The sequence below is a fragment of the Tasmannia lanceolata genome, unplaced genomic scaffold (genome assembly GCF_043159265.1).
Source record: "Tasmannia lanceolata isolate RefF3 unplaced genomic scaffold, GAP_Taslan_0.1 ptg000008l, whole genome shotgun sequence".
NCBI classification, from domain to species: domain Eukaryota; kingdom Viridiplantae; phylum Streptophyta; class Magnoliopsida; order Canellales; family Winteraceae; genus Tasmannia; species Tasmannia lanceolata.
In genome coordinates, this window is record NW_027518685.1 from 2835633 (window position 1) to 2859053 (window position 23421).

General features: G+C 37.9%; 1 protein-coding gene and 1 pseudogene across 2 annotated transcripts; both read right to left on the reverse strand.

Moving 5' to 3' along the window:
* Positions 1–546: 546 nt before the first annotated feature.
* Positions 547–13473, reverse strand: LOC143885627 (uncharacterized). The gene is made up of 15 exons (XM_077389820.1): positions 12051–13473; positions 11287–11394; positions 10920–11152; positions 10588–10798; positions 10031–10268; positions 9763–9913; positions 9362–9651; positions 5010–5092; positions 3285–4592; positions 2521–2628; positions 2154–2386; positions 1822–2032; positions 1217–1454; positions 949–1099; positions 547–837 (listed from the first exon to the last, which is right to left on the reverse strand). Exons 1-15 carry the CDS (start codon positions 13354–13356, stop codon positions 547–549), a joined length of 5160 nt encoding a protein of 1719 aa, XP_077245935.1. The 5' UTR covers positions 13357–13473.
* Positions 13474–15759: 2286 nt separating this feature from the next.
* On the reverse strand, positions 15760–23309 carry LOC143883937 (G-type lectin S-receptor-like serine/threonine-protein kinase At4g27290; annotated as a pseudogene). Its single transcript, XR_013252607.1, has 9 exons — positions 22008–23309; positions 20393–20677; positions 19340–20137; positions 17873–18004; positions 17463–17635; positions 16879–17088; positions 16531–16768; positions 16288–16453; positions 15760–16199 (listed from the first exon to the last, which is right to left on the reverse strand). The product of XR_013252607.1 is annotated as a G-type lectin S-receptor-like serine/threonine-protein kinase At4g27290 (transcript).
* Between the last annotated feature and the right edge of the window lie 112 nt (positions 23310–23421).

The following is a 23421-nucleotide window of genomic DNA, read 5'->3' on the forward strand; positions in this document are numbered from 1 at the left end:
CGTAGGAGAAAGATGGAGAACAGAGAGAGCACCTATGAAAATCCCAGGGAACCCTCTGGTAGCTTAGGATTTCTAATATAGGATACACCTACACTCCTATAAGTATGTGTGTTGGGCGCTACATCGGTGTACAACCCATGTACCTTTTGATAGGCCCAAGGCCCGGAGTGGGAAAAACCAACATATACAAAATACTGCCTAGATACCTTGGCTTTTTCTGGATCCTTCATTTAGTAAGCCCAAACGGAGAGATGAAATGAGCTGAAAATCACAGTTATCAGCTGAAATCATCTATCAATCAACAATTTGGAAATGGAAGCTTAAGAAAAAAATGAGCACAATCTACATTAAATTTGTATGAGCAAATGAATAGAAATGTCTAAACACAGTAAGGCTATCATATGTTATATACAATTCCGTGGGCCCAGAGATGAAGGATTTAGACTTATCATGGTATCATTGATCCCTAACAATGGTGGAACTCATTATTTTAAACTTTATTTCAAACAAAAGCATTTGTTATTTGGAACAGATGAGCTGTGTATGCTATCGGCCTTGAGGCAAAGTAATAGAAACATTATTTACAGACCAGATTTCAGTACCGAGCTCGGATGCTCTCTTCTCTGTAAATGCAGGCTGTTTTGGAGTCGGAAGAGATGCAATCTCACAACTGAGCATGAAAACTACGGAAGACATGGTTGGCCTATCTGCTGCGAACTCTTGAACACACAGCAGCCCTACTTGGATGCATCTCAAAACTTCTGCGAGGGAGAATGAGTCACCCAGTTCTGGATCAATCAACTCTATCAGTTTCTCTTCATTCCACAATTTCCATGCCTGAAACAATCTCAATTTCATATACATGGAAATTCGAAGATTTGAACTCTATTGCTGGAGATAAATGGAGCTTTTAAACATATAAAGAGAAAATGATTGATATGTACTTACGTAACTCAAGAGATTTAGAGTGAGCTCGTGATGGTAAAAACTTGTGTTCTTCTTCCCGCTGACAATCTCTAATAGCAAAACCCCAAAGCTGAAGACATCCGATTTCTCTGAAAACCTCCCTTCCATAGCATACTCTGGGGACATATAGCCACTGCACATCATTGTTTTTAAATTTTCAGATCATGAACTCAGAAATAGTATAAACGAAGGCACTGAATTGAAACAAGAGAATAAGAACCTTTATTTTACGCGAGCCACTAGTACTTACTATGTCCCAACAACCCTTCTAGTATCTGCTTGAATTTGATTTCCACCGAATATCCTTGCCAAGCCGAAGTCTGAAATTTTGGGGTTTAGTTCTCCATCAAGCAATATGTTACTTGCCTTTAAATCTCGGTGAATAATCCTCAATCTGGAATCCCGATGCAGATAAAGAAGTCCACGAGCGATTCCCTCGACAATGTGAAACCGTTTAGGCCATTCGAGTAGTGCTTGTTTAGTTGGATCTGACCCGAATACAAAATTATACCATGTAAATCAATTAGTCTTTTGAGGTAAATGAGGAGATATAAGTTTGGCAAACCATCTATTTGACATGCAGTTGGGATTACGCTTGTAAAAAAAAAAACGTATTTGTGTTAACAATGTATGTCTAATCAACAGACTTATACTACTAACAAAAAACAGATGTGGAGGTTAAGGAATCATCTAAGCTTGAAGGATCCTCCAATTTTGGTAATTTATGGAAGAATCTTCATTTAAGTAAGTTTCGTACTGTTCTGTATTGGAGAGAGAGAGAGAGAGAGAGAGAGAGAGAGAGAGAGAGAGAGAGAGAGAGAGAGAGAGAGAGAGAGAGAGAGAGAGAGATCTAACCGAAGAGAAAAACATCCAAGCTTTTGTTAGGCATGTACTCATAGACCAACATCTTTTCTTCTCCTTCAATGCAGTAGCCAAGGAGCTTAACAAGATTCCGGTGTTGGAGTTTTGAAATCAGCACAACCTCATTCTTAAACTCCTCTAAGCCTTGCCCAGAGCTTTTTGAAAGTCTTTTTACGGCTATTTCCTTTCCACCAGTTAGTTTGCCCTGGATGCAATCAATTAATAGGAAAATGATTATCTAATTCACACTAATTATGTGGTCTCAGAAAGATCACTACATAATCCACAGTTTTTATTTTCTATTCCTGAGAGAAAGAGAGGGAAACCTTGTAAACAGGACCAAATCCCCCTTGTCCGAGCTTATTTGCATCAGAAAAGTTGTTTGTTGAAGTTACTAGTCTTCCAAAATCGAACAATGGAAGTTCCAGGCTTGTTTCTTGCTTCATACCCTTTCTCTCTGTATCTGAATATGAAGAGTTGTTGGCTCCCTCCATCCTCACACCAATGTCAAATAATAATACTTTTTGGCCGTCTTTCTTGTCTTTTTTCTTTCCAGAGTCTGTAAAGTAAGAAGTACAGAATGGATCAACGTTATATGATAAATAATATTAATCTAATTTGCATACGCATATTGAGGTTTAATGTTTAATGATATATTATATAATTTGCATAGGCAAATTGTCTTAGTTTTACCTCTGTGTTTTACAATACAACTCCAAAAGAAGTACACACAGACACCAACGGTAATTGTTCCGATAATGACAGTTGGTATTATGATAAGCTTTACATCTCTCCTTTTATCTGCAACATTAAAAAAAAAAAAAACAATTCAGACCTACGAGTCTATGACCCATTCACATTCACTTGCATACCAATGATTTTATCAATAAACAAACAGAACTTATCTTAACCACAGTATATAGATGTTGCAGTATGTAACTTACATGAGAAAAATGAAGGAAAAACATATTGAAAGCATGGGTCCCATAGGGAGCATGGAGGAAGCCCAAAACCAGGATAACTGAAACATTTTTGAAAACAATACACTTGTATAACAAAAACTTATCAATTTGCAGAATTCAAAATCAGGCACCTAAGTCTATTTATTGATAATCAACCATAGACGTTTACTTTCTAGAGTATTCTAGACTACTGTATTCAACTTAAAATTTCTTAGCTCAGTAATGTTAGAAACAGAAAACTGGAATTTACGGTTAATTCTAGACTATGGTGGTCTCCTTATTTTCGTTTCATTCTGGCTATTTTAGAGGAAGCTCTTTGTTTTCTCATAAAATTGCTGCTCAATATATTGTTATTTCAACTTTTTTTCATCAATAAAAGCTTGGTTACCCAGTTCAAAGAAGAAAAAAATAAAATTAATGAAAGCTTAGTGGGCCTGCAAATGTTTTATTTTTATCTAGTGAAAGACATAATAAAGAAATAAACATCAATCTTACCATGTTCGGAATCTGCTAGACGGATGTACATATCCATCCCCCCGGAACTGAACTCTTGAATATCTATCAAATCTCTGCTCCATAACGAACAACCCAGGATATTAACATATGCATAAGCTACACAAGAACAGTTCTTCACGCATTTCTCTTCACAGAGCGTTGCATCCTTAGCATCCGACCAATCTAAAAAATCTGGTAACTTAATACTACCCAACTTCAAAAACCAATCTCCTTTTCCCTCAATACTGCTAGTGCCATTTCTCTCGCAATTCAGCTGATTTCTCCTCAGACAACCAGTTGACCAATTCCCCTTCTCCCATTCTTCATTGAACTTGGGCTCGAACCCTCTCATACATCTACAAATTGCTGAATTACGCGGATTACAGCTTCCAAAAGGTCCACAAATTCCGTAAACATCGCACTTGTTATCAGCTGCTGACCAATCAGTGAACAATTCCTTCTTCTCTTCATCCCAGGTCAATTGTTGCAATTTCCCCAATGAATCCAAATCAAAGAACGAAATTAAAGATTCATTGGAAGAACCATAAGAAATTGCTGCCCATCCTTCACTATCTGGATCTGATTTGAATCCGTTGAGGTAAAATGAGACCATGTCAGGTACCCCTATAAACTTGAGACCATTCCAAGGCCCTGTTCGCCAGTATCGATTGGACCAATTATAGATAACTAACTGAGGAAGCTTCTTACCGTCAACGATGCCGACAGAAAAATTTCCTACCGAAGGATCAGAAGAACTTTTCCATGACCACGGCATCTGGTTCTCATTGTTCCTTGGATTCGAGCGGAGCTTCATGCCTGGCAGCATCACATTTGTTGGATGGTCAAAACTCTCCCAAAACACACCTCCACCATTAATATCGAAATTTCCTTGTCCCAGTACAAGATTACCAGTGTCACGGAGCTTAGCACTCGGATTACTTGTGGCAGTTGAAGCATTTGTTGACCAAAGAATGTTTGCCTTTCCATCCAGGACAACAAGGTTTCCTTTGTCATTTATCATTAGAACTCCTGAAAAGTCTATAACAGGGTTTTCTCTGTTGGCGATCCATACGACAGTCTCAGGGATCATGGTGTACCATATTCCAACATAGCGATGACTGGAATTACTAGGACTGAAGAAGCCCAACGTGAAGCGCTCCCTGGCAGATACTATGTTCTTCCCATCTGTGAGTGATTGGGTGGGTGTTATGATGTCGATCGCAGTCCCGAATTGCATTTTAAGTAGGTAAAGAAAGAGGACAGAAGCAGGAAAAGCTCTTAGTTTTCTTGTGCAGTTTATCCCCATTACTCAAAGAAGGTTCTTTTGGTGTAAACTGGGGAAGAAAAAGGAAGAGGAAGATGCCTGTCTAAAAGATTAAAAAAAAGGTCCTTCCTGTTTCTCAGCTTTTAATCTGGGCTATGCCAGATTAGTAAAGGATAATAAACTAGAAATTCTTCTCATTTTTGTCCGAAGCCTCCGCATACGTTCCAAACTGTCTTTATCAAAATTGTATAGAGTAAATAGGAGTGTTTAAAAATGCGGATGATGAAGAAAATCCTTGTCTACTCGGTGCGGACGCGGGTAAGAACGCGGTTGACGCGGCTAAGTTAGATGAGTCTTAATTTTTATAAAGCCACCCCCTTGTAGTGTAAAAGAGTAATCATAAATGCACTAGAGGTGGCTGTCACAAGGAAGAAAAGGAGGCCAGTATATCACTTTCCTACCTCTATCAATGAACATAGACGGTGAAAAATATATGTTGGAAATGATGTACATTGAACCACAAAATATTATGTGTGAGCTTGTGCTGTAAATATGATAAGCCAAAAATAATAAACAATTAATAAAAAACTTAGGGAAATGATATATTCTCCCCTTTTCGTTCTCCGGGCCACCTCCTTGTAGTGTAAAAGGATAGTCATAAATACTCTAAAAGTGGCTGGCTCAGGAAAGAAAAGGGGACAAATACACACATCCCATTATTTAATATTTAATAGATGTTAAAAATAGCAGGTAAGGGATATGATGAGACAAAACATGCCAAGTGTGCTCACCCTATTCTTCCTACTCTACTGAGGTTTGAGGTTTACAGAGGAAGACAAGGATCACATCACATTTATTGAGGAATAAATAGCGTATAGAGGAAGGAAACAGGGAAGTGATATCTTCACTCCTTGTTTTTACTTGGGACAACCCCTTGTATATCTTTGACTACTCTTTTACACTACTGGGTGCTGTCCCAAGTAAAAGAAGCGCAAATATATTATCTTCCATCACCAACACTCAGTTACTTTTGGGTAAATAAGAAGAGGTTTTTCTTGGCCGACGGATTTTCTGCGATGCATCCAGCTGCAGAAGGGCTTTCTGCGAGCAACCAAAGGCGTTCGAGCTTTTCATGGCGATGTAAAAGAACCACAACTCAACCCAAATTTATAGGTATTTGGTAGTTGAAGAGATCTTGCTTTTTATCCATTTTAATCCTTAAATATGGGGAAAAAAGCTTGTTACGCCTGCCAGACTCGGCTCACTCGGCCCGGACTCGCCGAGTCTGTGACTCCAAAATGAGGCTGCCGCTATTCCGAGTCGACTCGGCCGAGTTCCGAGCCGAGTCAGCGAGTTTTGAAACACTGCCTAAAGTATTGCTTCTTTTCCATGTTTGATTTTCTAGAAAGGAGGTGGATAATATCACACCACAGAGCCTTTTTCATCTTCTCAACAGCTGCATGGAGACATTTCAACTCTATTATAGTCCATACTACAATTGTATTAAAGTCAGTTTGGAAGACATTTCAACTCTATTTAGTAGTGTAATTTTTCGCTGCTATGTAAAACTCCAGCCTTTCAGTTACCTTATCTCGTAATTTTTTTGAGAAGGGGAAATGACATAGTTTCCCACTTGTTTTCTTGTCAGGCTAGGTGGCCACCTCATTTCCTTCTATTTCTATCTTGCAATGGTATAGATTAGTGTTTTCTCTCCGAATTTGCTTTGAAAGCTCTCTCTCTCCCTAGGGTCGTGGTACCCTTGAATACAAACTCAAAACAAGCAAGAGTAAAGTAAATACACGAGCGGGATTTGTGCACTTAGTAGGGCTTGGGAGACACGTGATCCATAGATCAGGACCCCATCATCACACTCAGGCGAAGCCATGCTTATTGATCCAGGAGGTCTATCATCTTATGGCTATACTTCCTTGTTCTCTGGCTTTCCTTAGCTCCTGAACCTTAGGGGATTCTGTTTCTTATTGATAAAGAAGTTTTGTTTTCTTTTGTTAGGAGTGCTCTTCTTCACCGGTCGTTAATTTCATTGGGATGGAAGATAGCCCACTTGTTGGCGAAGATGAGAAGAAGTGAGAAGTAAATTTTCCTTTGGACATTTTACCATGAGTCTTATGTCACACTCTTCTCTCTGATGTAGGCGAAAATCACCAAGAATGTGTTGTTCGTCACTGACTACAACGCGTAGGATAAGTCGCTTGTGGCTATTTCAAAAAAGAAGAAGGATAAGTCGCTTGTGGCTATTTCAAAAAAGAAGAAGGATAAGTCGCTTGTGGCTATTTCAAAAAAGAAGAAGGATAAGTCGCTTGTTCTTTAAGTCTTATTTTGGTCATCTTATTTGTAGCCTACAATTTAAGTATAAAATGTTATTCGTTTGTCTTGATTTTGATATCATTAGAAAGGTTTCTGATTACCTACCTGATGAGCCCAAGATTACGTGATTTGCACAAAAAAAAAACAGCATAAGGGAATAAGGAGATTTGACTTGTTCTTTAAGTCTTATTTTGGTCATCTTATCTGTAGCCTACAATTTAAGTATAAAATCTTATTCGTTTGCCTTGATTTTAGTATCATTAGAAAGGTTTTCGATTACCTACTAATGAGCCCAAGATTACGCGATTTACACAAATAAAAAGGGGATTTTTGCTAATGAGTCCCTACATGGCAAAATAATTGCTTAATAGTCCCTAAGAAAAGCATATTATCCAAGCAGTCTTACTTTTAGAAAATATTTGCTAAAAGGTCCCTAAAACTCACCTACCTCAATTTTCTCCGTTGAAAACTTTAAAATGGCAAATTTACCTCCCAGCCCCTTTAATCCTTTTTAGCTTATTTTGATTTCCCTTCCAATATTATCGGAAACAAATTAGTAAATAAGTGAAAATAGTATCTCTTCCAATATTCTCCTAAAAAATACTTAAAAAAAATCATTTAAAGAATTAAATAAATTTAAAATCCCTCTTAAAAAAATTAAATAGGGTTGGTTTCAGTTATCTTTTCTTCATGAATAAATTAAGTAAAAACTTTAGGAATATTTTTCATTTCAAACTTTTCCAGGTAATTCCTATCTTGGTTGGATTGCAAGAAAATATTTCAAATGGAAAATAATTTCTAAGGAAATTTTTTTCATTCTATGTTTTAAGAGGGGAATTATGTGTGATTAATTTGAGGAATGATAGAATGGAGGGTGCCCTTGCAAAAATCAGATTCATGGGTGCCTCTATTGGCTAATTTCTTAATAGTCAACAAGGTTTCCACTTTTTTAGGCGCCATCCAACTTTTTTAGGCGCATCAAGAAATCAGCCAGGGGGCGCCCTTGAATCTGATTTTTGCAAGGGCGCCCTTCATTATATCATTCCTTACAAACCACTATTTAAAGAGCTCCTACAGTTCCCAAAAATCTCTGACAAACCAATTTAAAAGTAGGAAAACATTTCTAAAACGGGATCCTGTGTTGATAATAAAGAAGGTGTAAATATGACCGATAGATTTGGATGTTTTTGCATTTCTCGAGATACACGCTTCTCGTTTTTTGGTGTATGAGCACGTGTAACAATAGATGATCTCGTTCTTTTCTTCAGCACAGTTATCTGTTTTCCTATCAATCCTCTTAAAATTAAAAGACAAGCTATGTTTGAACATTGATAAGGTAGTGGCACCCTGGAATGTTAGTGATACATTGAAAATTTGAATGTTATCTGATTTTCTGTTGAAAATTTGAACTTGGGATGGTTTTGTTTGAGAACCCTATTAAATTTTTTTAAGAGGGATTTTAAATTTATTTAATTCCTAAAATGATTTTTTTGTTGAAGGATTTTTTACGAGAATATTGGATGAGGTACTATTTTCTCTTATTTCCTAATTTGTTTCCTAAAATATTGGAAAGGAAATCAAAATACGCTACAAAGATTTAAATAGGTTGGGAGTAAATTTGTCATTTTAAAGTTTTTAAGGGAGAAAATTGACGTAGGTGAGTTTTAGGGACCTTTAGCAAATATTTTCTAAAAGTAGGACTGATTGGATAATATGCTATTCTTACGTACTATTAAGCAATTATTTTGCCATGCAGGGACTAATAAGCAAAAATCCCCCCCCCCCCCCCCCCCCCCCCCCTCAAAAAAAAAAACCGCATAAGGGGATAGGAGACTCACGCTCCAATCAAAATCACCTTGTCTCGTCAGTGAAGTTTTTCCACAAAATGGGCTATAACTAATATCCACGCTCTGATATCCCAAGGTCTAGATGGAGCCCTAAGATAGCCCAATCGTAGGAGAAGATGGAGAACAGAGAGAGCACCTATGAAAATCCCAGGGAACCTTCTTAAATCTCTGGTAGCTTAAGATTTCTAATATAGGATACACCTACACTCCAAGTATGTGTGTTGGGCGCTACATGGGTGTCCAACCCATGTACCTCTTGATAGGCCCAAGGCCCGGAGTGGGAAAAACCAGCATATACAAAATACTGCCTAGATGCCTTGGCTTTTCTGGATCCTTCATTTAGTAACCCCAATCGCAGAGATGATATGAGCTGAAAATCACAGTTATCAGCTGAAATCATCTATCAATCAACAATTTGGAAATGGAAGCTTAAGAAAAAAATGAGCACAATCTACATTAAATTTGTATGAGCAAATGAATAGAAATGTCTAAACACAGTAATGCTATCATATGTTATATACAATTCCGTGGGCCCAGAGATGAAGGATTTAGACTTATCATGGTATCATTGATCCCTAACAATGGTGGAACTCATTATTTTAAACTTTATTTCAAACAAAAGCATTTGTTATTTGGTATGCTATCGGCCTTGAAGCATAGTATTAGAAACAATATTAACAGACCAGATTTCAGTACCAAGCTCGGATGCTCTCTTCTCTGTAAATGCAGGCTGTTTTGGAGTCGGAAGAGATACAATCTCACAACTGAGCATGAAAACTATGGAAGACATGGTTGGCCTATCTGCTGCGAACTCTTGAACACACAGCAGCCCTACTTGGATGCATCTCAAAACTTCTGCTTGGGAGAATGAGTCACCCAGTTCTGGATCAATCAACTCTAACAGCTTCTCTTCATTCCACAATTTCCATGCCTGAAACAATCTCAATTTCATATACATGGAAATTCGAAGATTTGAACTCTATTGCTGGAGATAAACGGAGCTTTTAAACATATAAAGAGAAAATGATTGATATGTACTTACGTAACTCAAGAGATTTAGAGTGAGCTCTTGATAGTAAAAACTTGTGTTCTTCTTCCCGCTGACAATCTCTAATAGCAAAACCCCAAAGCTGAAGACATCCGATTTCTCTGAAAACCTCCCTTCCATAGCATACTCTGGGGACATATAGCCACTGCACATCATTGTTTTTAAATTTTCAGATCATGAACTCAGAAATAGTATAAACGAAGGCACTGAATTGAAACAAGAGAATAAGAACCTTTATTTTACGCGAGCCACTAGTACTTACTATGTCCCAACAACCCTTCTAGTATCTGCTTGAATTTGATTTCCACCGAATATCCTTGCCAAGCCGAAGTCTGAAATTTTGGGGTTTAGTTCTCCATCAAGCAATATGTTACTTGCCTTTAAATCTCGGTGAATAATCCTCAATCTGGAATCGCGATGCAGATAAAGAAGTCCACGAGCGATTCCCTCGACAATGTGAAACCGTTTAGGCCATTCGATTAGTGCTTGTTTAGTTGGATCTGACCCGAATACAAATCATACCATGTAAATCAATTAGTCTTTTGAGGTAAATGAGGAGATATAAGTTTGGCAAACCATGTATATGACATGCAGTTGGGATTATGCTTGTAAAAAAAAAAAACGTATTTGTGTTAACAATGTATGTCTAATCAACAGACTTATACTACTAACAAAAAACGGATGTGGAGGTTAAGGAATCATCTAAGCTTGAAGGATCCTCCAATTTTGGTAATTTATGGAAGAATCTTCATTTAAGTAAGTTTCGTACTGTTCTGTATTGAAGAGAGAGAGAGAGAGAGAGAGAGAGAGAGATCTAACCGAAGAGAAAAACATCCAAGCTTTTGTTAGGCATGTACTCATAGACCAACATCTTTTCTTCTCCTTCAATGCAGTAGCCAAGGAGCTTAACAAGATTCCGGTGTTGGAGTTTTGAAATCAGCACAACCTCATTCTTAAACTCCTCTAAGCCTTGCCCAGAGCTTTTTGAAAGTCTTTTTACGGCTATTTCCTTTCCACCAGTTAGTTTGCCCTGGATGCAATCAATTAATAGGAAAATGATTATCTAATTCACACTAATTATGTGGTCTCAGAAAGATCACTACATAATCCACAGTTTTTATTTTCTATTCCTGAGAGAAAGAGAGGGAAACCTTGTAAACAGGACCAAATCCCCCTTGTCCGAGCTTATTTGCATCAGAAAAGTTGTTTGTTGAAGTTACTAGTCTTCCAAAATCGAACAATGGAAGTTCCAGGCTTGTTTCTTGCTTCATACCCTTTCTCTCTGTATCTGAATATGAAGAGTTGTTGGCTCCCTCCATCCTCACACCAATGTCAAATAATAATACTTTTTGGCCGTCTTTCTTGTCTTTTTTCTTTCCAGAGTCTGTAAAGTAAGAAGTACAGAGTGGATCAACGTTATATGATAAATAATATTAATCTAATTTGCATACGCATATTGAGGTTTAATGTTTAATGATATATTATATAATTTGCATAGGCAAATTGTCTTAGTTTTACCTGTGTGTTTTACAATACAACTCCAAAAGAAGTACACACAGACACCAACGGTAATTGTTCCGATAATGACAGTTGGTATTATGATAAGCTTTACATCTCTCCTTTTATCTGCAACATTAAAAAAAAAAAACACAATTCAGACCTACGAGTCTATGATCCATTCACATTCACTTGCGTACCAATGATTTTATCAATAAACAAACAGAACTTATCTTAACCACAGTATATAGATGTTGCAGTATGTAACTTACATGAGAAAAATGAAGGAAAAACATATTGAAAGCATGGGTCCCATAGGGAGCATGGAGGAAGCCCAAAACCAGGATAACTGAAACATTTTTGAAAACAATACACTTGTATAACAAAAACTTATCAATTTGCAGAATTCAAAATCAGGCACCTAAGTCTATTTATTGATAATCAACCATAGACGTTTACTTTCTAGAGTATTCTAGACTACTGTATTCAACTTAAAATTTCTTAGCTCAGTAATGTTAGAAACAGAAAACTGGAATTTACGGTTAATTCTAGACTATGGTGGTCTCCTTATTTTCGTTTCATTCTGGCTATTTTAGAGGAAGCTCCCTGTTTTCTCATTAAATTGCTGCTCAATATATTGTTATTTCAACTTTTTTTCATCAATAAAAGCTTGGTTACCCAGTTCAAAGAAGAAAAAAATAAAATTAATGAAAGCTTAGTGGGCCTGCAAATGTTTTATTTTTATCTAGTGAAAGACATAATAAAGAAATAAACATCAATCTTACCATGTTCGGAATCTGCTAGACGGATGTACATATCCATCCCCCCTGAACGGAACTCTTGAATATCTATCAAATCTCTGCTCCAAAACAAACAACCCATGGTATTATCATATGCATAAGCTACACAAGAACAGTTCTTCACGCATTTCTCTTCACAGAGCGTTGCATCCTCAGCATCCAACCAATCTAAAAAATCTGGTAACTTAATACTACCCAACTTCAAAAACCAATCTCCTTTTCCCTCAATACTGCTAGTGCCATATCTCTCGCATTTCAGCTGACTTCTCCTCAGACAACCAGTTGACCAATTCCCCTTCTCCCATTCTTCATTGAACTTGGGCTCGAACCCTCTCAAACATCTACAAACTGCTGAATTACGCGGATTACAGCTTCCAAAAGGTCCACAAATTCCGTAAATATCGCACTTGTTATCAGGTGCTGACCAATCAGTGAACAATTCCTTCTTCTCTTCATCCCAAGTCAATTGTTGCAATTTACCCAATGAATCCAAAAGAAAGAACGAAATTAAAGATTCATTGGAAGAAGCATAAGAAATTTCTGCCCATCCTTCCCTATCTGTGTCTAATTTGAATCCGTTGAGGTAAAATGAGACCATGTCAGGTACCCCTATAAACTTGAGACCATTCCAAGGCCCTGTTCGCCAGTATCGATTGGTCCAATTATAGATAACTAACTGAGGAAGCTTCTTACCGTCAACGATGCCGACAGAAAAATTTCCTGCCGAAGGATCAGAAGTACTTTTCCATGACCACGGCAGCTGATTCTCACTGTTCCTTGGATTCGAGGGGAGCTTCATGCCTGGCAGCAACACATTTGTTGGATGGTCAAAACTCTCCCAAAACACACCTCCACTATTAATATCGAAATTTCCTTGTCCCAGTACAAGATTACCAGTGTCACGGAGCTTAGCACTCGAATTACTTGTGGCAGTTGAAGCATTGGTTGACCAAAGAATGTTTGCCTTTCCATCCAGGACAACAAGGTTTCCTTTGTCATTTATCATTAGAACTCCTGAAAAATCTATAACAGGGTTTTCTCTGTTGGCGATCCATACAACAGTCTCAGGGATCATGGTGTACCATATTCCAACATAGCGATGACTGGAATTACTAGGACTGAAGAAGCCCAACGTGAAGCGCTCTCTGGCAGATACTATGTTCTTCCCATCTGTGAGTGATTGGGTGGGTGTTATGATGTCGATCGCAGTCCCGAATTGCATTTTAAGTAAGTAAAGAAAGAGGACAGAAGCAGAAAAAGCTCTTAGTTTTCTTGTGCAGTTTATCCCCATTACTCAAAGAAGGTTCTTTTGGTGTAAACTGGGGAAGAAAAGGAAGAGGAAGATGCCTGTCTAAAAGAACTAAAAAAAGGTCCTTTCTGTTTCTCAGCTTTTCATCTGGGCTATGCCAGATTAGTAAAGGATAATAAACTAGAAATTCTTCTCATTTTTGTCCGAAGCCTCCACATACGTTCCAAACTGTCTTTATCAAAATTGTATAGAGTAAATAGAGTTGAAATGTCTTCCAAACTGACTTTAATACAATTGCAGTATGGACTATAATAGAGTTGAAATGTCTCCATGCAGCTGTTGAGAAGATGAAAAAGGCTCTGTGGTGTGATATTATCCACCTCCTTTCTAGAAAATCAAACATGGAAAAGAAGCAATACGTTGTATTTTTGCAATATTGGGGTTGAAAGGCCGCCGAACTGGAACATTGCAGTGAAAACACACAATATTTCATTCTCAAATATTGGGGTTGAAAGGCCGCCGAACGGGAACATTGCAGTGAAAACACACAATATTTCATTCTCAAATATTGGGGTTGAAAGGCCGCCGAACTGGAACATTGCAGTGAAAACACACAATATTTCATTCTCAGTATTTTAATACAATTGATATCTTGGTGAACACGTTTGGATAATCAGCACAACCCACCTTGTCTTATAAGTCTAACCATCTGTAAAAGGCTATTACTTTTTCTTTTTCTTTTTTTAAATAACTAAATTTATTGATAAAACTAAAATTTTCTAGATGTATTGCTATCAACAGCTTTGACAGCTGGTTAAAACTTATAAGACAAGGTGAGTTCGCGAGGATTATCAAAACATGTTTGAACCAAAATCAGTGGCTTTTGAATAAGCATAATAAATAAAAAAATGAAGGTAATTCCATACATTGGCGCCAGGGGCGGAGCCGGGAATTTTCTCCAGGGGGGCAAAAAATAGTTGTTATAAATAATAAACAAATTAATATGTAGTAAAAAATTAAATTCACACAAATTTCAATTCAAATACTTTAAATGTAAAAAAACATTTATATTTTTTTTCCTACAAAAAATTTGCCCAATTTTATTCGGCCAATTTTCATGTTTTGATGTATTATAGTTATGAAGATCAAAGTTGAGAATTATTAGGTGAAATAAATGCTCCTCAAACATATTTATGAAGTTGTTTGAAGCGTATTAAGAAAAGGGCAGTGATAAATCCCCCCCCCCCCCCCCCCCAGTGATAAATACCCCCCCAGTGATAAATCCCCCCCCCCCCCCCCCCCCCCCCCCCGTCCCTTCTAGGATGAATTCACCCTGTATTTTTCAAAATGGACTCTACAGCTAACACCAAAGGATGACCCAAACCGCCCATTTGATGGGCCACAACGTAAATAGGTTGTGCCCCAAAAATCATTTCCATAGGATGATTCTAACTGTCCGGTAATGAGGGATTCACATTATGGAAACTTATATAGATCAGATGGTTGGGATTATCCTATGGAAATGATTTTTGGGGCACAACCTATTTACATTGTGGCCCATCAAATGGACGGTTTGGATCATCCTTTGGTGTGGGCTGTGGGCTGTACAGTCCATTTTGAAAAATACAAGGTGAATTCATCCTAGAATGCGGTGAATTTATAACCTCCCTTGAGAAAATTGCACGTATTTCTCCATTTAACACGTATATCTATTCTTAGTACAATGAACTAATTTTTCTTAATAAATTGTAACTAAATAGTGGGCCCCACTACATACATGGGTTTGGGTGGAGATGGTGGGCCACACAATGAAAACATGGTATGAAATGATGGGGCCCATCCAAGCTATGCATAAGGTGGAAAAATAGGAAAATTTCCAAAACTGAGGCCAATAATCAGTTTTAGACTCGAATCAAATTTCGAAATTTGTTGGGTATCCATTTAGGATGCTGCCAAGTGGGCCACCGGATGATGTTTTTACAAGATCAATGGTCTTGATTTCATGTACATGTCTATCCCTCTTTAAACCCTTTTTTTCTACCGTTGATTACAATAAGGGAAATGCTATTAGCACTACTGTATTTGATGATCCCACTACTCACTTTATAAAAAGTGACATTGGAGGGCAATTTTGTAGTTACTGTTAAAAAAATAATGGCAATTTATAAATTACAAGAAAGTTAGAGGAGATTCGTATTTATCCTAAATTTTCCGCAGACCCTTCTCTTATGCGCCTAACTTTTCGTCCAACAAAACCTTCCTAAAATCTGAAATTTGACTCTGCTTTTTGATAAAACCATGGATTTATCAGAGAAAGCCGAGCTTAGCCATACGACCATGAAAAATCTATAGCGGATTTATGATATATTGGTCGTAGAGAAAGTTCATCGCCTGTGATTACGACCATGAATAACAGTTCAACATGGTTGCTTTACTTTGACACATTTGCATTATAAAACAATCTTCGATTACTAGATATAGGAGATGGTTCGTTTAATGTATTAGAGGTTTGGAAAATCTTTGGCGAAGAAGTCTATATTATTGAATTTGTATACATTTCTCATGGAAATTTTCAACTCTATCGAGATTCTACCTCAGTAATTGACATTTCATTTATGGAACATAATCCTGTCCCACTTGTAGGTTTGTTTCTGTCCTTGAAAACGTCCTGCAATGACAATGCAGGTTTCTTAGGTTGATTCATAGTCGTTTCGTTACCCAGCATGAAAACAACCGCTGACATGGTTGGCCTGTCACTTGGGCTTTCTTGCACACATAAAAGACCCACATGTATGCATTTCATAACTTCATTTTCTGCACAAGAATTAACCATTATTGATGGGTCCAATAGCTCTGATGCTGTCTTCTTTCCATAGCTCCCAAGCCTGAAATAGTTCCAAACTTCACCTTAGTATAAAATATATCTGAAACTTGGTAGACTGAGTGCAAAGACTATATAAATTCAGTACGTACGTGTCCTATGAGAGTGATGGATCCTATCAGAGTGATGGAAGGATCATCAACATAACAACTATTCTTCTTTCCGCTAATGATCTCTAGTAGTATGACCCCAAAACTAAAGACATCTGATTTCACTGAGGAAAGCCCATTCATGGCATACTCTGGAGACATATAACCACTGCAGATCATTATTTGACATAAGTATTAATCGTGATAAGAGAAGTTTTCAACTATACGAATGCAAATGGTACTCACTATGTTCGAACCACTCTGCTAGTATTAGCTTGAGTCTGATTTCCTCCAAAAATCCTTGCCATACCAAAATCTGAAATTTTTGGGTTCATCTCATTATCTAGCAGAACATTGCTGGCTTTGAGATCCCTATGGATAATTCTCAATCTTGAATCCTCATGAAGATAAAGAACTCCTCGAGCAATCGCAACAATTATGTCGAATCTCTTCCTCCAATCCAACAATTCCCTCCTGCTTTGATCTGCCGTGAATCTTCATCAATTAATACATAAATAATCTATATATATACTTCTCATAAAAACCTAGAAAAATTGCATAAATGTGAAAGTCAAAGAGTTTAAAAAGACCAACCAAATATATAGGAGTCCAAGCTTTTGTTCGACATGTACTCATAAATCAGCATCTTTTCTTCTCCTTGAATGCAACAACCCAAAATTTTAACAGATTTCTATGTCGAAGTTTGGAGATCAGCATAACCTCATTTCTGCATTCTTCTGTGCCTTGCCCAGAATTTTTGGAAAGCCTTTTCACTGCTATCTCCTGCCCGTTAAACAACTTACCCTGAAAGTTGCCATCAAACATTTCTTTCTAAGTATTTACTAGGCGGGTGTTTTGAATGGATGGTCTAAACCATTCATTTTTTGGGGCCCGATGTAGATACGCCACCCCCCCTAGAGTGGGCCATAGAGTGATCTAAAAGCATTCGATTAGAGAAGTTTTTATTACCATGGGTCCCAAAACGAATGCTTAGGATAATCTTATTGCCTCCATTTTCGGAGCATGGCCCATTTGTGATAGGAATAAAAAATTGAATGGTTTAGATCATCCATTCATGTGGGCCCGTTCTACTTTTTAGGCTCTACACTGTACTACGAAGATGTAAATGTAAACATTTTTGGTCGCCCTTCTTGCTTAACAATGAAGTGAAACATTGCCTTGTAAACAGGGCCAGACCCACCCTCTCCAAGCTTTTTTGAATCCGAGAAGTTTTTTGTTGCAGCTACTACAGTACCCAGATCAAATAATGGAAATTCCATGCCTTTCATACTTCCTTTGGGCTCATATCTGCAGGAGAGATTTTCACGCATAGATTCTATCACCATGAGCCCTAAATAGAGCAACACAAAAACACAAAATATCAGCGTCTAATTATTAAGGCCCTGTTTATTTTGGATTTTGAGAATTGATTTCAAGTCCAAAACTTATAATGGACTCAAAATTAAATGGAAATTGTAGTGCAATAATTAGTTTTGGACACAAAATCAATTAAAAAAAAATCCAAAACAAGCAGGGCTTAAAAATGCTTAAACTTTGGTAAGCCAAATCTTTCATTTCTATCTTTGACCTCTCATCTTCCGCCTCATCCTCCACCTCCAACAGCCCCATGAAAGCAAGAGAAGCACCACCAAACTGATTATGACAATCGCTATGACCAACATCCTCTTCCTGCCAAGAGAGCTTTTCGATTTTCCGGTATCTAATAAAAGATCATTTTAATCATATTAGTAGTAAACAAGTCTTGGGGTTTGTAATCTTTCTTGAATCTTTCCCACCTTTCACCAACCAGTGTACATTGACAAGAGAATCTTAACAGGTGTGTTCCAAAGTGATTTGTTAGATTTATTTCTGTAATTCTATTCCCTGTACATTCGCATGCCTGGCCTTTTATAAGGAGAGAGATCAAGGGCAATTCCCCCAAAAAAACACAAAATAGGGGTATTTTTGTCAAGAAAAACTAAATAATTTACAATAATGAAATTGTTACACTAGGATAAAGGATTAGTTTTGGAATTTTATATAAGGTCTTCTTCGTAGACTATATGGTATCTTGTACAATAATGAATTCACAACATTTGCTCTGATTCCTACTAGTTATTCCAAAAGCCTAAGCTGTTGGCGAAGGCGTTATTTAATCTTTTATACTTTAACAGTATTTCCCTTGCATTTGTCGTATACAATGCAAGCTGTTAGATTGCCTTCTCCAGTGGACATAGTCATACCGTATTTACAAAGTTAAGATTTGGCAAATAGTTAGGGAAGCAAAAATTGTCACTCGGGAATGGTTCGAGAAAAATAGGGACAATGTGATCGTTCACAGATCGGATTGTTGAAGATGAATGGAATGGGGCTTCGTCTAGCTGCAGTTTTGAGATATTTTACATGGAGAAAATCTCCCTGGATCAATAATACCGTGTTAATATACAGGTTCCCATGATCAAAATCATGCCAGCCTTGCTTTGCCTCCACCTAGCCTCATATCCCAGGGCAGTTACTCCCTTTTGTTGTAGCAGCTGCGGTCACTACCACAACACAATGGTAGTATGGAAGGACATGAGGGTGGGTGAGGACAAGGGACGAGAAGGAGAAGAGGCTGTGGATGGGTTCTAAGGTTTTCTTTCAGTCAAATTAATAAAACATGACGAATTCATTTTATACGAATTTATTTTTTTGTACTATTTAGTCACACAACAGATGAACCATGTGAATTTCGTGTTATTTTGTTTTGTCTTTTTTTCTATTCTCTCTGATTACTTATGCTTTCTAATTTTTAAGGTGGGATTTGCTAGGGACTTTTGCAGAAAGGCATTTTGCGGCTGGCAGTTGCACAGAGAGAGCAGCTGCATCATATGGATAAAATGAATAAGACAAAATTTGCTGAAAAGTGAGCGTTTGTGGCTGCCTTCTTATGCAACAGCCAGCCACGAAATGCCTTTCTGCCATGTTTTAAGGTGTTGAATTAGAAGCATTCTATTAGAAAAATTCTAGTGATTGAAAGAAAAATAAAGGAATTTCTATAAACAACCTGACATACCTAACTCCGAAGCAGCCAATCGCACGTAAATGACGTCACCCCCATCATCAAACAATTTAATATCAATTAAGTCCCCAGACCAAATCACACAACCATTCCCCCACCCATTAGCATCAGCACTGGCATAAGCAGTGCAAGAACAGTTGTTCAAACACTCATTCTCACATTGATTTGAGCTCAAACTCACATCTAATGGAGCCTTCTGGGTATCGGGCGACTTCACATGCTCCAATCTCAAGAACCCATCTGATCCATTTCTGCAATCTAATAACGTCCTTCTCTTACAACCATCGGACCCATCTCTCATAAGCCAGTTCTGAGGTTCAAACCCTTGCAAACACTCACATACAGGGGTCCGACTAACACTACAGATGCCACAGGGCACACACACTACGTAATTGTCACACTGATCCTGCAACGCAGACCAAAATATTCCCCATCGATGGCTCTCTTCGTTCCATATCAACCATTGAAAGATGCCTGAGTAATCTAAATCCATCATCGTGATTAATGAGTCATTTTTTGCATTGGAAGTGACATAAACCTCATCCTCATTAGATATATAACTGAAATTGAACATGATTTCGACATTCCTGTCAGGCATGGGGTGTACTAGTCTCTGACTATTCCAAATCCCGTTCCTCCAAATCCGATCCAGTCCTTTCCATAAATAGAACTCCGGCCAACCTTTTGGATCGAGCCGGTTTGAGAATTCCCCATTCCCCGGATCGTTTTGTGATCTCCAGGATGTTAGGGACCAGTTGTGACCGGTTTTCCTGTTAAATACATGCTTCAGCCCTGGTGATAAAGAAGTTACATAGCAACCAAATTAGTGGCTGCAACACTATGAATTTTGAATTCAAATTTAGTATCACATGTTTTGCATATTTTACATGTGATGATTGCAAGCACATTAACAGTTACAACCAATTGTAATTTGAATTCAAAATTTGCATCACATGTTCGTAACTAATTTATGCATCTATAAATTAAGGTAATTGAGAGAGAACAAGAGAAAAGTTCAAGTTTGCTTGTCTGTATTTTTTTTTTTACCTGGAAGCAAAACATGTGCTGGGTAATTAAAGCTTTCCCATAATGTTGTGGTATGATTATCGCAATTATCCCGGCAAAGAATTAGATTTCCCGAACCCAGGAACATAGCATTTGTATTGTTTGCAAAGATTGAAATGTTAGTGGACCAAAGAGACTTCAAGCTTCCATCTAAGATTATGAGATTTCCGTCACCAGCAATTGTAAGAACTCCAGAGGAATCCGTTAGCGGGGTTTCTCTGTTGGCAACCCATACAACTGTTTGGCCTGGAAGCTTATTATACCATACAACTGGAAGCGTATTTTCGTTTCATTCTGGCTATTTTAGAGGAAGCTCTCTGTTTTCTCACAGAATTGCTCCTCAATATATTGTTATTTCAACTTTTTTTTTTCATCAATAAAAGCTTGGTTACCCAGTTCAAAGAAGAAAAAATAAAATTAATGAAAGCTTAGTGGGCCTGCAAATGTTTTATTTTTATCTAGTGAAAGAAATAATAAAGAAATAAATATCAATCTTACCATGTTCGGAATCTAGACGGATGTACAGATCCATCCCCCCCAGAACTGAACTCTTGAATATCTATCAAATCTCTGCCCCAAAACGAACAACCCATGGTATTATCATATGCATAAGCTACACAAGAACAGTTCTTCACGCATTCCTCTTCACAGAGCGTTGCATCCTCAGCATCCAACCAATCTAAAAAATCTGGTAACTTAATACTACCCAACTTCGAAAACCAATCTCCTTTTCCCTCAATACTGCTAGTGCCATATCTCTCGCATCTCAGCTTACTTCTCCTCAGACAACCAGTTGATCAGTTCCCCTTCTCCCATTCTTCATTGAACTTGGGCTTGAACCCTCTCAAACATCTACAAATTGCTGAATTACTTGGATTACAGCTTCCAAAAGGTCCACAAATTCCGTAAACATCGCACCTGTTATCAGGTGCTGACCAATCAATGAACAATTCCTTCTTTTCTTCATCCCACGTCAATTGTTGCAATTTCCCCAATGAGTCCAAAACAAAGAACGAAATTAAAGATTCATTGGAAGAAACATAAGAAATTTCTGCTCATCCTTCACTATCTGTGTCTAATTTGAATCTGTTGAGGTAAAATGACACCATGTCAGGTACCCCTATAAACTTGAGACCATTCCAAGGCCCGTTTCACCGGTATCGATTGGACCAATTATAGATAACTAACTGAGGAAGCTTCTTATCGTCGACGATGCCAACAGAAAAATTTCCTACCGACGGATCAGAAGAACTTTTCCATGACCACCGCAGCTGGTTCTCATTGTTCCTTGGACTCGAGCGGAGCTTCATGCCTGGCAGCAACACGTTTGTTGGATGGTCAAAACTCTCCCAAAACACACCTCCACTATTAATATCGAAATTTCCTTCTCCCAGTACAAGATTACCATTGTCACGGAGCTTAGCAATTGAATTACTTGTGGCAATTGAAGCATTTGTTGACCAAAGAACGTTTGCCTTTCCATCCAGGACAACAAGGTTTTCTTTGTCATTTATCATTAGAACTCCTCAAAAATCCATAACCGGGTTTTCTCTGTTGGCGATCCATACGATAGTCTCAGGGATCATGGTGTACGCTATTCCAACATAGCGATGACTGGAATTACTAGGAGTGAAGAAGCCCAACGTGAAGCGCTCGCTGGCAGACACTATGTTCTTCCCATCTGTGAGTGATTGCGTGGGTGTTATGATGTCGATCGCAGTCCCGAATTGCATTTAACATAAGTAAAGAAAGAGGACAGAAGCAGGAAAAGCTCTTAGTTTTCTTGTGCAGTTTATCCCCATTACTCAAAGAAGGTTCTTTTGGTGTAAACTGGAGAAGAAAAAGGAAGAGGAAGATGCCTGTCTAAAAGAATAAAAAAAAGGTCCTTCCTGTTTCTCAGCTTTTCATCTGGGCTATGCCAGATTAGTAAAGGATAATAAACTAGAAATTCTTCTCATTTTTGTCCGAAGCCTCCACATACCTTCCAAACTGCCTTTATCAAAATTTTATGGAGTAAATAAAGTTGAAATGTCTTCCAAACTGACTTTAACACAATTGTAGTATGGACTATAATAGAGTTGAAATGTCTCCATGAAGCTGTTGAGAAGATGAAAAAGTCTCTCTGGTGTGATATTATCCACCTCCTTTCTAGAAAATCAAACATGGAAAAGAAGCAATACGATGATTGGGGTCGAAAGGCCGCCTAATTGGAACATTGCAGTGAAACATCTAGTCTGTCTCGTTCCTCTGATTTGAAAAGGCAATTGATATCGGGGCGAACATGTTTTGATAATCAGCACGAACCCACCTTGGCTTTTATGTCTAACCATCTGTCAAAGGCTATTACTTCTTTTTTTTTTTTTTGAAAGTAACTGAATTTATTGATAAAACTAAAATTTTCTAGATGTATTGTACCCAAATGGGACAAGCTATCCTGCGACATGTGCAAAAGAGATACACTGATTAAAGGCTATTACAATTCCCAATAAGCTATCAACAGCTTTGACAGCTGGTTAAAACATATAAGACAAGGTGAGTTCACGAGGATTATCAAAACATGTTTGCCGCAACATCAGTGGCTTTTGAATTAACATAATAATCAAAAAATATCAAGGTAATTCCATATATTGGCACCCTGCATCAGCATCTTGGATGCTCCATCAGATTTTGTCTAGGTCACTATCCAAAATAATTTTGGACCTTAGGAACAAATGCTAGCTCAATGACCAGGGTTCGGATCCAACTGTTCGGACAGCAGCAATCCGCCCCATTTGAATAGGATCTCACCCTACTTCTCCACATCTGGATTTTCCAAAATCCATCACTTCAGAGTCCGAGACTCATTGCCTTCTACAACGAAAGACAGCGCTGATTTGTGAGTCCCCATCCAAAACCATGGATTTATCAGAGCAAGCTGAGCTTAGCAATACGACCATGAAAAATCTGTAGCGGATTTATGATATATTTCTCACAGAGAAGGTTCATCGCCTGTGATCACGACCATGAATAAC

Bases quoted from the DNA above. Each gene is read 5' to 3' on its own strand.
- LOC143885627 (XM_077389820.1), bottom strand. From the start codon at position 13,356: ATGGGGATAAACTGCACAAGAAAACTAAGAGCTTTTTCTGCTTCTGTC. The intron at 10,269-10,587 runs GTTAGATCTCTC...TATTCGGGTCAG, and splicing joins CTTGGATGTTTTTCTCTTCG to ATCCAACTAAACAAGCACTA. The intron at 9,914-10,030 runs GTAAGTACTAGT...AATGATGTGCAG, and splicing joins AGAAGGGTTGTTGGGACATA to TGGCTATATGTCCCCAGAGT.